The sequence below is a fragment of the Triturus cristatus genome, chromosome 4_1 (assembly GCF_964204655.1).
Source record: "Triturus cristatus chromosome 4_1, aTriCri1.1, whole genome shotgun sequence".
Classification (NCBI taxonomy): Eukaryota; Metazoa; Chordata; class Amphibia; order Caudata; family Salamandridae; genus Triturus; species Triturus cristatus.
The window spans coordinates 753432852-753449531 of NC_140585.1; the positions used below are offsets into that span (position 1 = coordinate 753432852).

General features: G+C 47.7%; 1 protein-coding gene across 1 annotated transcript in view; it reads right to left on the reverse strand.

The window, feature by feature from the left end:
- Positions 1-16680, reverse strand: part of UTP20 (UTP20 small subunit processome component) — a 1051825-nt gene that overhangs the window by 573364 nt on the left and 461781 nt on the right. Inside the window, exons 29-30 of the mRNA XM_085653318.1 lie at positions 9419-9498; positions 2760-2986 (exon numbers count right to left, since the gene is read on the reverse strand). Coding sequence (XP_085509444.1) covers positions 2760-2986; positions 9419-9498 — 307 coding nt within the window. The remainder of the gene's footprint in view (positions 1-2759; positions 2987-9418; positions 9499-16680) is intronic.

Genomic DNA, 16680 nt, shown 5'->3' on the forward strand with positions numbered 1-16680 from the left:
CACCTACTGTTCGGTTAGTCTTTATAAAAGATACTACACATATTGTGAGCACTAGGAAATGATTTGTTATTTAAAAGACATCTTGAAAATATATCTCTAGTTTCCTAGTGTTCTTGAGTTTGCCTTTGTAATGTGAAAGATTGTTTGGGTTCCAACTATTATCCCTGGCATACTTTTTATAAAAGATTGTTACCTGAAAGTACCTCACTCATGTACTGCTCAGTGGTCTGCATCATGGATGCAATCAAACTGGATTTCAGTCTCATGTTGACATACTGTCTAGAAAGCCCATTCCTAGTCTGTATTCTAGAGGCTCTCTGAAACGTATCAGGAAAAAAGAATGATGGACTCTGATGGATGAGGACTATCTGACCCAACGATTCTCCTAATAATGTGCACGGTATCCCTACAGAAGCTAACATAAACAGTAGTCAAGTACAATTGAAGGGCACTGGTCTTATAATGTTAAGTCTCTATCACAAAGCTTTTGTATTGTAAGTGGTTCCAACACAATGAATCTGACAGCACTCATCCTACAGATCAGGACTATTGCACATAACCAATGCATTAGGTGCGGGCACGTGCCAGGGTCATCATTTTAAAGTTCTGAAGTGTAATGTGCTATTAGCATCTGCAAAGTTGAATGATAAGGTGCACGTTTAATGTCAATTTGGAAAAGCTGCAATTAAAAACACAGACTTTGCATCATCTTTGGAATGAAAGTGAAAACCATGTGTCCTCGCAGAACAACCGAAAGACATTTGCGGCAGGTCTACCCAAGAAAAGGCAAAGGAGAAAGGAAGTGCTGCAGGAAATGACAACTAGAATCCTCGCTAGATCCAGGTCAAACAATGATAGAATCTAGAACTTCTATTATCAAAACAAGTGGTACGGCCACTGATCGCAACAGTAGATGCAGATTTTAGGTATTTCAGAACAGACAACTTTCCAGAGATTTCTCATGTAATTGAGATGATTCTTCAGGAAATAGTCTGTGATCTAAGCCAGGAGTGGATATAATAATGCAATGATCAAGGTTAGCTATTATGCGGACAGGCTTTTTAGAAACAAGCTAACTTAGGAAAACTCAGCAGTCCAGGAAGCCATGCCTTTATTTTTATTATATTACGGAGTTAGGTGAGATACAAATAAAATAAAACTTCATGTTTCCTGAAAGATCCCACCAACATAGAACTACAGCTTGTTGTTGGTCCCACTGCCTGCGAATGTAAAGACAGGAACAAGGCATGTTTGAGCCAACTACTTGTGGAAGGAATATACTGAGTCCCCTACTTTACACATTTAGCTTTTTTTTTTTTTTTTAAATTGTTTTATTGTTTTCATTATACACAAAACAGCAAGACACTTGATTAGGCAGATTACTCGTCACATTTAGCTTTTTTGATAAAGATTGGTTCACCCTCTAGGAGTATGTGGGTACACAAACCATTTGATTAGGACTTAAGATTAAGTCTCAACATTTTTTACATTTCCCAATAGGGAATTGTCTGTAAGGGATGCCAAAGACCATATAAAATATGATAATGTGTTTATTAAAGACAATCTCACATTATTAAAAAGAATTTCACAATTTGAGACATGCTACAACAGCAACTCAGATAATACAGCAACTGGAGAATACAACAATGGCTTGAGTAGACGAAACCTGCAAATCAAGTTGCTACTATCCAGAAGGCACTACCAGTGGTGCAGGCCGCAGGATCAGAAATGCTCACTGTGGAATTCTACACAGAGTATGATGATCTGGTTGCCTCACAAGTCCTGTTCATGTATGGAGAGACCTACATAGATGGAACACCTTCCTTAACCAGATAAGCAGGCATAATGTCCTTCCAAAACCAGGAAAATAATTGCTGCCTGTGCTACTTTTACTGCACCTAACTGCTCAAACATGTGGCCCCAAGCTTAATGCTCCAAAGACAGGTTTGGTAAACCCAGATTAGGCTGGGTTCATCATGTGGAAACCTAAAAAACACGCAGTTTGCATATTCTTTTTTCCTTGATGCACCACCTCCACCCAGATTTAGCTTCTGAAGCAATCTTCATGCATGGAGAAAAAGCCTTCAGTTATGTGGTGTAGGTGTTTTTTATGGAGGTGCTGCACAAGGTTCCGTTCTTCTAATCTCACTGATAGCAGTACTGTAGAGATGCCCTGTCACGACAGTGAGGATGAACTGCTAAATATCTGAATCACCATTAATAACCAGAGATGTAAAGCAGAGTTGGCAGCTGGCATCTGCTATCACTGTATGCAAATGATATCCTGCTATATGTGAAGAGGCCATGTGGAAAAAAAACAAGCATTTTGGAATTATGCAGTCATGGAGGATCATGGCCCTATGGGGAATTTCATGAGTTGCAACACTTATTTGTGAATCTATCAGTTTCATGGGTGACTGCTATTGAAAGACCAGGCTTCAAAACATTCTGCATATCGAATGTAATTGAATAAAAGTTGTAAAATTTCATTTAACCTTTTGTTTCTGTATTAATTTGAATATAAATAAAGTCTTAAAAATTGTCCTGAATTTTGACCTGTCAGGAAGTTCGGGATGGGTGTATCAAAAAATCTCCAGATATTCAGATACAAGTTTTGCACCTCATGAAGCCATTCTGTAAGTAGGTGCTATTGAGTGGGGGGAGGGTGTCTTTTGGGGATGGATAAGTGAGCATGGATAAAACAGATTTTAGCTAGTCAGACCATACTTCAAACAAATTACATGGAGTTTTCCTCCTACCTTCCGTTTTGACTTTGAATTCCAGATGGTCATATTCAACCACGGGTAAATTGGTAACACCTTCTGTGGGCTCAAAGTCTGGGCAGTTGAGGAGATTGTCTGCAATATCCATTACAAGGTTGGCTGTTTCCAGAGATAGATTTTTGGTTGGGAGTAACGCAAATACATTTGTAAGTATGTCACATTCTGGGCATCCAGGTTTCTGCTTTCCGAGCAACAGGAAGTACCTGGTAAGAGAAGAAAGAATTAGATAGCACTGAATGCTGAATTCACATGTTTCCTTCTAACTGCTTTATTTACACCAGAAATTAAGTTTAAATAGATATTATTTTCCTGATACTAAGTTTATGTATTTTGAATCTCATACTTTAGGATTACATATAATGTTTTATTGCCGATACAAACAAGTATTACAGCCCTCTTTAGACATATGGAAAGCAAATGTTATCCTTTCTATTCATCTAGGACTTTTATAAAGATAATTTGAGAGAGATGGGTTGTCGTACTAGTTACTTACCTTCGGTAACGATGTATCTGGTAGAGACGATTCTAGCTGCAGATTCCTTAACGTAGCATTATCCCCAATCGTGAGACTGGACCCGGAAAACTTTCTTGCCCAGCATCTCTGCTCGCCGGGGGGTGGTACCACGCGACTCCGCCCCGACGTCCTCCGCGGGCGTGACGTCAGCGAGGCCACATAAGCCCCACCCCGGCGCGCTGACGTCAGTTTGCTTCGGACAACTTTTTCCGCGCAACAACGCGGAACCATGACAACAAAACTGAGGAGAGCATGGGAACAGTGTGCGAAAAAACCAGAGAAACAAAATAGAGAGAAACAGAAGGTGAGAAACATCACCAGGTGGCACCAAGGAAGGCGACAACAGCAGGCCAGAGCAGAGCACCACTCTGAGGAACAACTGTGCAAGCCAAGGCGAAAGCATCAGGTGGCAGCAAAGCACCAGAAGGCCAGAGCAGCGAAGCCTGAGCAAGAAAAGCGCAAAGCATCACGCCGTAGAACCACCTTGCAAGCCCAGGCAAGAGCCATCCTGGAGGCACAAGCATGTGAAAGTGCTGTGACAGAAAAAGAGAGGGTCTGCAACCACAACCACAAAGGGAAGGGTCACAAGCCCGGAACAGAGGAACAACAGCAATCCATCCCCAGACTACAATGCCAAGGATGGCCATACCTCCTGAAAGGAGTAGGAGGCAAAGGACAGGTAATCCATCCGCAGACTACATTGCCAAGGAGGGCCATAACCCCTGAAAGGAGTAGGAGGTCAAAGGACAGGTAAAAAAAAACCTCCAACGAAGAAGACCGGGTGGGGCTCAGAAACTCTAACAACAGAGGGAAAGAGCAAAAGTAGGCCCTCACGCTGGAGAGAAACCAGCTGGAGGGATGCTTGACCGGAAGAAAACGAAGAGGACACTCACAGAAGACAATCCACCCAGTGGGAGGCGACTGCAGAAACCCAAGCAGAGGGTCCTCGCAGAACGGGGGAGGAAGGGCGGGTCGGGAAGGAATCTGCGGCTAGAATCGTATCTACCAGATACATCGTTACCGAAGGTAAGTAACTTGTACATCTGATAGAGACAACTAGCCGCAGATTCCTTAACATAGAATAGATACCCTAGCCATACCCAGAAGGGGGGAGGGCCTGCGAGAGAGCCTCCACACCAGGAGACACAGGACCCCAGCAGGGGACACGTCACAGGGACAAGAAGGGAAAAGCCAGGATAACCTAAGCCCAACCAAGGGAGAACTGCCCACCACCCCGCAGGGGCAGACAGCACCCGAAAGCCCCAAGGAACACAAGGGCCACCTCAAACCCTAGGGAGAAGAGGAAGAACCGGGGGCAGGGCCCACCATAAGAAACAGACACAGTGACAGAAAAAGCTGAACACCCTTAGCCGCAAGCAGCGGACAAGGCAGGAACGACTCCACCACCAAAGCGCAGACGGAAAAGAAAGGCACAGATGCGCAAAGGCCCAGCTGAACCAGAGGCAGGGGCACAAGGGAAGACGATCAAAGGTCACCACGGTGGAGTAGAACAAACAGGCCTGCACGGGCATGCGCAGCCAGCAGCAGGCAACACCACGGAACGGTGCACCCAGGACAAGCCAGACGCCAGCCGAAGGCAGAGGCCAGTAAGGGCTAGGACACCCCCCAAGGGAGGGGCCGGTCCAGAAACACACACACAGACAGACCCACGAAAGAAGTGGAACGAGGCAGAAAAGAAAGAGAGAGAGAGACGGAGGACGGACCAAGCTGTAAATAGAACACAGAAGCCAAGGAAAGCCAGTCCACCCCGGAACACCAGACAGAGGACCAAGCCGAAACACCGGACAGAAGTGCAGAACCGCCACACCGCGATGCCGCAGACAGCAGGCCAGACTGGGCTAGCAAGGTAGTGAACCAGGAGAAGGACGGACCCAGGCGTAACGCAAGCTTCTTCAAAACAATCGGAAAGAAGATCGCACCTGTGACATACCGTGACGCCTCGGAGAGCAAGGAGCCCGAAGGGCGACCACACCTCCCCAGGAAAGGATAGAACTATGTAATAGCTACCAGTACCCCACATAGGGTATGTTACGCCAGAAGAAAAATGGCAACACCTCTTAGGAAAAAATTTCCGCAGCAGAGGACAAACAGAAAGACCTGCGGGGAAAACCGCAGACGGCTTGCCAATCAGCCAATAAAGAATACACAAAAGGCCCAAGCTCACGACCTAAACGGGCTTACTAACAGCCAAAACCACAAGGCCAAAAAGGGCAGGACCAGCAGCCAACAGCACGAAAGGGCCCACGGATGGACCCTGAAGGCACACCAACCACACAGAACCGGGACCACTCGTTATTAGGCCCCAGAAAACAACGGGAGAACACTTCCCAGAATACAGCCCAACATCCAGGGTCACTGAGGAGGAGGGGGAGGAGGAGGAGGAGGAGGAGGAGGAGGAGGAGGAGGAGGAGGAAGAGGACGAAGCCCCGCAAGGAACCTCTGAATGGCAGAATCCGCAGGGGCGTGAAACAAAAGAGAGTCATCGAAGGGAAGGTCAACCAGCCGCTCCCTAACGTTCTCAGGGAAAACACTATCCCTCAGCCAAGCATGGCAATGGAGGGCCACTGAAGAAGCCATGGTGCGACCAAGCACCTCTGAAACATCCAGAGCCAAGAGAAAAATAAACACCGCCAGCTCCCGGCCATCCAACACATGGTGCCAGCGCAGGCACCCTCCTGAGAAGTGGAAGACAGAAGGGACTCCGCCGAATCCCATAAGCAAGAAGTGGCTCTGGCCAATACACAAAGCATGTTAAGTGCCCACAAGGCAGCACTGGAGGAGGCAAAGATGTTGCGCCCCCATGAATCTAGCCACCGGATCTCCCGTGCCAGGGGAGACTACACCGATGGCAAGGAGGGAAAGTAAGTCTGCAAAAGAGGGCCCCTGGTAGAAGGGTGGAAGGAAAGGCAGACAGAATCATGCGGAGCAGGACGGTGGCGGTGCAGGATGCCCCCAGGCTCCCAAGAGAGAATTATGGAGCAAAGCCTCGAAGGGAAGACGCAGCTCCCGTCCACCAGAGCCCTGATGGAGAACCTCTAGCAAATGATCCGTGGGGAAATGGGCAGCCGGATCGCCCATGTGCAAGATCCCCGCAGCTGTGGAGACAGCCGTGGCGAAGGCAGCACTCGCCTCCGTAGGGCAACGTGGTGGGGAAAGCAATTCCTCCGTGGGCGACGGCTGTAAGCTAAGCCGGCCGTCTCCCAGCCCAACCGGAGGAAGGAAAGGCCAAGCCCGGAATGGGGGAAGGTTGACCGACGAGTGGGGACCCTGAGGCACCTCCGGGGAAGACTGCGGGCGCGGAGACGGCGAAGAGCCGCCCTTGGAAGACGCCGGGGAAAAGGCCACGATGCGGAGTCCCGTCTCCGGGGAAGATGAAACAAACTGTTGCCGAACCTCTGGAGAAGAGGGGGCATCCGAAAACGAATCAGTAGAGTCCGACCTCTGCCACGACGCTAGCCGCGGGAGGGCGGGGTCGGCCACCTGCGGGGAGAGACGAGGGGGGGCCCGAGGACACGCCCCGGCCCCTAGCCGACCCCTGTGGCGCCGCCAGGTCCAGCAGCCGCCAGCGCCTAAGCAGCGTCAGCTTGGCCTCGGACAAGACCGCTGCCCGCCCAGAGGATGGAGGTGGGCTCGAGGACAAGCCTCGAGCCGCGGCAACCTCCCGCGACACCACTGGGACCCCCGCGCGGGTTTGCGGCGAGGCAGGGGCGCCGTGGTCCGAAGGAGGGAACCCCGGAGAAACGCACCCAGACTGCACCACATCTCCAGAACCTGGAGCCGAACCGGTCGGCGCCGGAGCCGCCGGCGACGCTGCAGAAGTCCCCGCACACGGCAAGGGATCCGCAGACGTCCCGAGGAGAAGGAGGAGGCCTCCATCTGTGCTCTGGTCACCACTGCGCTGGGGAACGGCGGGTAGGGTGGCGAAGCGCGGGGCCGCACAACCCGCGGAGAACCCGTGACCCCCCACAGGCCTCGGGGACAAACTGAGACACTTACCAACAGGTGAGCGACGCCTTTGCGGCCTCGGAGAGGGACGATGTCGGAGACCAAAACGGCGGTTCTTGAACCCTTCCGCAGGGGATGGACGCGGTGACGACGCCGACCTGGACATGCGGGCCGAGAGGAGTTACATCCGGCGCGTCCGTCGGTACTTCGACTTCATCTGCTGACAAGCCTCGCAGTCCCTGGAGTCGTGGTGCTCCCCCAAACCGCACATACAGATGGGGTGAGGGTTCGTCACCGACATCTGGCACGCGCAAGACGAGCACGTCTTGAAACACTGTTGTCAAGAAAACGCAAAGCGTAAAAAGAAAGCCTGAAAACAGGCCAGGAACACGATCCGGATCCGCGTTGCATGCGGAAAAGAAGAAAACTAACGTCAGCGCACCGGGGTGGGGCTTATGTGACCTCGCTGATGTCACGCCCGCGGAGGACGTCGGGCTGAGTCGCATGGTACAGCCCCCCGGCGTGCAGAGATGTTGGGCAAGAAAGTTTTCCGGGTCCAGTCTCACGCCTCGGGATAATTCTACGTTAAGGAATCTGCAGCTAGTAGTCTCGATCAGATTAGTAATTTATTATAGCAGAAAATTAAGGAGGTGAGATGACCTCTGTCTAATATACCTAAATCACTACCTTTGAGAAAGGTTTCAATTGAAGATCTGCTCTCAGGGGTTTCCTGAGCCACAGGTGGTTGGATTAAATCAATTTGGAAAGTACAGGCACCCCCGTGGATAAAAATAGAAGTTTGGAATCACACTGCAATACAAATGAACCCTTACGGGTAGAACCTGTCTGTGACTCTCTTATGAGATATTTCAATCACATTTTTTTCAGGTTTCTACTCATGATATGCTACATAACAAGATCTCCTACTGTCCAGAGTGTATGAAAACCCCACAATTTGAAGGACATTTCAAAAATTCAAATATGTACATATATGTCAATACATTATTTGAAGAGAAACGAAGATTACAGAAACAACAAATAAGGGAGGTTGCAGCGTAAAGTAATATGGCAAGAAAATCACAAAAAAACACCCAAGGTCTTATGAGGTATACATGTTACCCAGTGAGGCCTTAATTTCTTGCTTAAAATTAGGGAAGCAGAGACTTAATGTCGCCCAGGAAGAAGGAAATTCCAGACATTAGGAGCCCATCTAGAATAAGAATCGGAGAGCGGTCTTTGATTATTTAAGCAAGGTGCTTCATGGCAAAGTAATCCTTGCTGTGCAGCAAATATTCTCCAAATAAACAGGTCAGTTTATGGTGAGGGGGCCTAGATGGATGGCTTTGTAGCAGGCTGTCTGTAACACAGATCTACCATCAATCGGGTCACAGCTTAGTGAGCACAGGACAAGAGTGATGCAGTTATACCAGTAGGAACCAAAGACTAAAGTCTCATTTATCTATAATATGCCAACCAATCTTGATTTCTTAAACAGCAAGAAACCTAGAACTGTCATGTGTGCTCAGCAGCAGCTAATTTGCTCATCAAACAAGCAGCAGCCATTGCCCCATACCCGAGACAACCTAGTTATCTGGGAGTTTATGCCTAGCACTTGATAACAAGACCTAAAGATGGCACTGTCTGCAGTTCAGTCTCTGCGTCCTTCAGCAAACCAAACTACATTCATTTAATTCTTTCACTAGTGCAATTCCAGGAAACTCCCCTCAAGGAAACCTTTATCTCTCTAGTTGTGTTTTTTCTTAATCTTTTAGAACATTCTTTCCTGCGAGGCTTGTTCTCTTGCAACGGCTCTTATGGGGAAATTGCTTCTGAAGAAAACAATTTTGTAAGCAAGAAAAGAAGAGAGTGACGGTCCTCTCTCTTGAATCGCAGTCTCGAAACATGAGTAATGTTTTATGATACAATCCAATAAAATCTTATATGCTGGCTTAATTGGCTCAATAAATTCCACATATGTTATGAGATGTTGAACGCAATTACCATTTTACACTCATTCATTGTGTCTTCTCTACCTTCTGAAAGGAGCATATTGAAGTCTTACGATGTTTACATATAAGGAATGCACTAGTGTAAAAAGTATTAAAGTTGCTTCCATTTACATTGTCACCCCATCACCTAAGCAATAAAATATTACCTTGCGTTTTTGCTCCAAATATGAATTAGCTTCAGCACAAGTGTAGGAGAATATTGGCTTTCCGCAGCAAGCTTGCTGATCTGCACAAAATCAAATTAAGGTAAACCGTAAATTATGAAGAACAACATTAGGCACATCACAATGCAATGTGATACAAAATAAAACAACTTACACTTCTGTACCAAACCGCAGTCAGAAAGTGGAGGAAGCTGGCTCTCTATATAGGGTACCAAAATGAGGAGCTCTGTGTAGAAAGTCCAGGTATCCCCTAATAGTGTCACAGGGCTTGCTTTAACAATTCCAAGGCGCTCTATTTGTGGTGATGTGGTCAAGCAGCCTTAGGCTTATCAGAGGGGAGTGTTAGGCATTTGTTGCACACACGGAGTGAATAAATAAGACACACATTCAATAAGGAAAACTGAGACCAATTTAGAAAAATAACAGATTTTTACATTAATTTAGACCCCAAGATCTTCGAGATTAGGCAAGTACTTTTTGAATTAATGATTTTCAGAAACACAGAAAATACATCTGTCAGATGTGAGGCATGCGCCTTGAACGCGGTAACGTAATCCTATGGGAGAAACATACACAGCAAAGGGGTACTTGCAATTAATTTATAGGATTGCTCTTCTGGACTTAAGGTAAGTAGGACTCAAGGTCCTTAGAACCACCAGCAGTTTAAGTTTACCTGCCCTGGTGTGTCCAGCTGCAGAGGTGCTGGTCGCAAGGGTAGCCTCAAACGCTACTGCAGAAGTCGATGAGGAAAACTGTAACAAGAAAAAGGCTGCAAGTGGGGACTACAGGACCAGTCCAGCAGAACCCAAAGGGGGGGCTTAGCTCTTGAGGGTCTCTGGAGCACAGGTGCACCGTCAGTAGGCTTGGACGTGGGATGTGGGGTTCGGGCAGAAAGGCGTTTTGTCCAGCAGGTCACTTGCATTGGAGGGTCTCACCTTTTAAGTCGACCTTGAGACGAGGAAAAACTGGACAACAGGGCCACTCTCAATGGCCTCTCTGATGCAGACGTCCCATAACGGTAGGTCTGTCTTGGAAGTGTTGGTGTCCGGGTTAGACAATGAACAAGCCTTAGCTGCTGCACAGGGTTAGGTACCCTGGTGTTGGTACACAGTGCCTCCTGTGGGTGCTGGTGTTCCCAAACTTGGTAGGGAGATGGATCTGACCACCTGGAGCACGGAGACCACCTCCTGGGGTGATGCTTTCTTGGAGGATCTCGGGGGTGGGCAAGCTAATTGGTGAACCAGACTTTGCAGACGGTGCCTGCAGGCTGCAGAAGACTGGCTCCTACACTTCAACAGAGATGCTGGATGGTTGGTGAAAGTGGTGGAAGCCCTCCAAGGCTCTGGGAGGATGTACAGCTGCACGAGGAGTCGGGTCTTTGCAACTGTCGAGACAGGAGCAGGCAGGGAGGGTTTGGAGCCAAAGTCCAAAGCTAGTCCACAGTCCTTGCATCTTCGGCTCTTCTTTGTCCTTTTTGCTTTAGTCAGTCGAATCGGAGTTTCTGGTGTCAGGAGGTCACCTTAATACTACATTTAGGAGCTGTGCATGGTAGTGGCCAATGGGCTACTTACCCCTGGGGGCATAACATCCCTTATATGACCACTTCCTGTGGGGAGTGGGCATAACCCTGTGTAGGAAAGTGCACCCTTTTTGTCATGGCCATCACCACTTTTTGCTCACCAATACTGATGTCTTTGACTTGAAGTGCACTGGAGGCCGGCTAACTAGGCCCTAGTGCCAATGTTCTTTCCCTAAAACAAGGTCAAAGATACAATTGGCCTACATTTTGGAACCCCTGTAAGTCCCTTGTAAATAGTACCCCTAGTACCTAGGGCATGGGTAACACTGAGGGCTGCAGCATGTCTTATTCCACCCTAAGGGACCCCTATACAAATTGCATGCAAACTGCCATTGCAGGCTACGTGCCATGGTGAAAACCATGGTGAAAACACGACATGGCACACACCCCTGTGTGCCTTGCCCAAGTCACTGCATATGATATAGATAAGTCAGCCCTACAGCAGGCCTAACAGCCCTAAGGCAGAGTGCTTTATATCGTATGTGAGGACATATCTGCAGGAGCAGATATGTCCCTGCAATGTCTAGTTCAGTTATTAGATATTGCAAGCGAACAAGGAAGCCATCTTAAGGTATGTGCTGGGCACTAGTCAAGAAGAGGCACCTAGCTACATAATGACTTTACTGAATTCGATGGTGTTTGGTATCAAAGCCCTTGGTTTAATAAATCTATACTGATTCCAGTATTACCTTTTGTATAACATGCACCCAGAGGGCACTTTAGAGATGCTCCCTGAAAGCCTCTAATGTGCTGGCTGACTGGTGTAGTCCAGTCTGCCACCAGAGACAGGTTTCCGACCCCATGTAGGTGAGAGCCCCTGCTCTCTGAGACCAGAAACAGTGCCTGCTCCAGGGGAAGGTGTTAACACCTCCTCCAGCAGGATGGTTAGTGATTTAGCATATCAGGGCCAGTAACTTCAAAGTCCCTGTCGCCTATGATATGAGACTCCAGCTTCCCAAAGACCTGGAAGATGCCATCTCCTGCCCTCAGGCCCATTTGTCACCAGGACAGGCAGGAAAATAGATATGCAGAGAGGCGTGGTGCACAGGCCAGTCACACCCCTAAGGTGGGCTGCCTGATGTGACCCACGAAAGAAGGATTCCACCATCTTGATTTTGGTGGAATTAGGAGCTATGGGACAGGTTTCTGCCAAATCCTCACATGAAATGGTCATAGAGGGGGTGTAGTGGCCCCATGGGTAACGCCCCTAAATCTAGTATTTAGGGGGAGACACTGGCACCAAGCAATCAGAATCGACTGACTCAAAAAGAAGAAAGACACCAAAGAGCAGAATTAAGCAAGAACTGTGGAGCAGCAACTGCCTTGGGGCCAACCCTGCCGGCCGGCCGGCCAGCCGGCGGTCCCTCGACTCGTCCTGCAGCTGTTCAGCCTCCAAAAGCCTGGGAGGGCTATCAACACTTTGCAAAACTGACAGCGTCTCTTGTGGAGTAGCAGAGCTGCTTCCCTGCATCCTGCAGGCACTAAAACAACTGCTCTGTTTACTGAGGGGCCGCCCCCCGGCCTCACCGATACAGCAGTCACCCAGGAGGCGGTGCTCCATGGTCCCAGAGGTCAGCCCTGTGCCCTCAGCGAGTAACAAGACGCTAGACCATCCAGCACCAATACCCAGGGTATCGGAGCACTTGCACCAGCAGTCCTGTTAGGTCCCCATCTTCATGTCGTCACTTGAAGCAAGTGTCTCTGACTGCTGAGGCCTGACACCTCAAAGCAACTCTGCACATAAGCCCCACTGCCAGACTCTTAGCGAACCAATGGAATCTCTAGCACTCGGAGACCCCCAAGAACTGAATTTACCTTTGAGTTCTGACAGACTGGTACAACAGTTCCTTCCTGGAGCCTTTTTCTGGGGGCTTACGGACACCAAAGACCACTGCACACGAGCCCCACAGCCCAAGGCCAGATCAACTGACGGTGCATCCTGGCTCCAGAGACCCTAAAGATCTGAGGAACCCATGGGTTCAAAACTGACTGGCTGCCCAGTCTCAACTTGCAAGAACACTTTTTGACTTCAACTGGCCGCACGAAACCAAAAAGCACCTCTGTATTCGGATGCCTCATAGGCAACCAAAGTACCCTGTTGGTGCTGTCTTAGACCTTGGCCATTATTAACCTTTAGTCCTGAAGAACAGTCCTGTAAGTCGTTGACAATTGGACCTATGCAGTGTTAGTTTTACCCATGGGTTAAGAGTATCACAAATACAGTATTGTCTATTTAAATGCTGAAAAACTATCTTGAAAAGTACTTACCTGATCACAAAGATCTTGGTGCCTAAAATAATATAAAAATCTGTATTATGTTTATAAATTGGTGTCGGAATTCTTTATTTAGTATGTGTGTACAATAAACGCACAACACTCACCTTTGATAAGTCTAAGCTGCATGACCACACTACCACAAAATAGAGCACTTGGGATTTTTGAAGAATGCCCTGTAAGCAATATGGGTTGCCTGGACTCTCTACAGAGTGTACTCCGTTTAAGTGCACTAACTAGAAAGCCAGCTTCCTACATTGGTGGTTCAGCAATTGGAGACTTTGCATTTGCTGGAACCAGTCTGTGAGTAGGTGATACCACAATCCCCAATTGACTTAAGTTCAAAAGAGGTTTTTTTCAAGATTTTCTATCAGTTTCCAATTTTTTAAATCTGAACGGTTAGGGCCTTGTACTAAGTTCTCCCCTCCCCCCCCCCCCATGTCCAAATGAACTAGAAATGTAAGAAGTATTTTAGTTAGACCTTAAAAGTCTATTTAGAATGTTTTGTTTACATTTTCTAAAATGGTCCCAACTACTTACAAATCATGTCTGATACAGAGGGTCCTAGCCAGGAGGTAAACCTGGTTCCCTTCAAGAAACTTAAGTTACTGCAACTTAAGAACATCTGTAAGGCTTGCAATATTGGCAAATAGCTTTAACCAACCAGGGCACAACTCCAGGACCTCGTTACCAAGCAGGATATAACCCTGGCACTAGAAGAAAATACTTTTTAGGGCGATGATGACCTAGTCAGTGATTATGACACCTCATCAAATAACCTTACTGATAGCTCAGCTAACAGTACCACAGAAAAAGAAAAAAGGTGAAGACTTCAGAGATTAGCAAGAAGAGAAGCCCTTGAGGCCAAAATATTGGCAATAGACAAAGAAAGGGATGAAATGGGTCTAGCACATATGAATGGTGGCAGCAAAATCACAAATAGGGAAAAAGGACACTTTTGACCCTAAAATCCCCAAAGGGGTTGTCCCAAGATTTGTTGAGTGTGATAATATCACAAAATGGTTAAAAGCCTTTGAGAGGGCTTGTAAAATGAGAACCCAATAACACGTATTGGGGCTCTCTACTATGGGAGATTTTCTCAGACCAGTGCAGGGATAGACTCCTGACACTTAATGAGGAAGATGCTGAGTCCTATGACCTCATGAAGGATACCCTGACTGATTTGAATTTACCACTGAGGAGTACAGGATTAATTCAGGGAGACTTACAAAACCTCCAGTCAGTCCTGTGTTGATTTTCTAGACTTTTCAGTCAAAACACTAGGTGGCTGGTTAAAAGTAAGTAAGGTGCAAGACTATGAAGGGCTTTATAAACAGTTTATAAAAGGGCAAGTGTTGAGTAACTGTACTTCTGAGCACTTACATCTATAGTTGGTGGAGTTAGGTTTGGTCTCTCCCCAGGAGTTGGGGAAGAAGGCTGACAGGACGGCGGGCCCAGAGACACTTCACAACACAAGGGTGGGTATCAATGTAAAAACTAGGTTTGCAAAAAGGCTTTGTGTTTTAATTGCAAGGCAACTGGAAACCGAACTGGGGGACTCTACTTGTCCTAAAAAGGCTCCCTCCAGCACAGCGCCCACAGGGGTGGAGAGTCTCCAGATGGGATCCTTGGTGTGCCCTGATCTGGTCAGTGTGCAAACTGCAGATATCTTAGTTCCAAAGGGAGGGGTGGATGTAGCTACTCTGGCTGCGTGGCCCAATTGTCTGGAGAAGTACAGACACATATTAATGGGGTTGAGGTAGTAGCTCTGAGGGATACCGGTGCAAGTGTCACCAAGGTGACTGAAAAACCGGTATCCACAAAACAGACGAACAGACAAACTTATCCAATCATCAATGCTGATAATGAGGCCAAAACTCATTCCATGGCTCTGATGACCCTGGAGTGGGGAAGGGTTACTGGCCAAAAGAAGGTGGTTGTGTTCTCTGCCATCCCAGAAGAATGTTTGCTTGGTAATGACTTGAAGACGTCAGCATGGGCTGAGGTAAAGCTCAGAAGCCATGCTTGGAATACCCAAATGGGTCTGTGTGAAACCCCAAGCACAGTGCAAAGCCCTAGGAGAAATATAGGTGTTGGATACTGAAACTATGGACTAGCCCTTCAAGAGAAAACATAAGAAGTCTGGGAAACCAACTTCTGTACAGCCACAAGCTCAGGTACGGTCTCCCCAGGGAGAAGACCTGTCAGTCCTTGAGGGAAACGAGCCCCAGGAACTTGGGCCTTACATGACACAGATCCTAGGGCTAGCGGCACCCTCAAGGGAAGAGTCGTGCCAGGGACAAAGGACATGTCCCACTCTTGAGAGCCTAAGACAGCAAGCTGCTAACCAGGAAAAGGGAGATGTCAGTGGCTCCCACAGAACCTATGGGGGACGTCTATACACTGAGGCCAGAGACCCAAAGTATGGTGCCACTAGGAGAGTGGTAGTGCCTCAGCAGTATAGAGAATCACTCCTCACCTTAGCACATGACATCCCCCCTTGCTGGGCATCTTGGCCAGACAAAAACATGGAGTAGGTTAGTCATCCACTTTTACTGGCCAGGTATGTCTCGGACACTAAAGGAGTTATATAGCTCCTGTGTTAAATGTCAGGCCAGTTGCAAGACAATAAAGCAAACAAAATGTCCCCTTATTTCCACTTGTAGTGGTTTGGGTGCCCATATTGTTAGCCCCCTGGCCCACCAAACAACAACAGGGAACTGATTCATACTGGTGGTAGTGGATCATGCCACCAGGTACCCTGAAGCTATACCCCTTAGGACCATCACCTCTCCTGCAACTGCTAAAGCACTCATAAGCATTTGTACTTGAGTGAGCCTTCATAAGGAGGTGGTGTCAGACAGAGGTAGTAACTTTATGTCTTACTACCTGAAAGCCATTTGGGTCAAGTGTAGGGTGGCATATATGTTTACCCCAAACGAATGGTCTAGTTGAGAGATTTAACAAGACCATGAAGGCCATGATAATGAGATTCCCTGAAAAGCTCAGAAGGAGATGAGATGTCATTTTGCCATGCCTCCTCTTTGCTTAAAGAGAGGTGCCACTGAAAAGAATGGGCTTTAGTTCCTTTTAACTCCTGTTTGGAGACCCTATGAGAGTTCGAATGAGCATGATATGGAATGGCCGGGAGAAGCCTCTTCAAAAACACAAACCCAATACAGTTGACTGTGTGATTGGCCTTCGTTCCAGGAGTACATGGAAAAAGCCAACAAAAACCTGGAGGCAAGCCAAGAGCTCCAGGAGCTCTGGTTTGATCAAAAGGCTGCACTGGTGGAGTACCAACCAGAGCAGATGTGGGTTTTGGAGTCTGAGGTACCTAGGACCCTCCAGGACAAATGGATTGGACCCTACCATATCCTTGAAAGAAAAG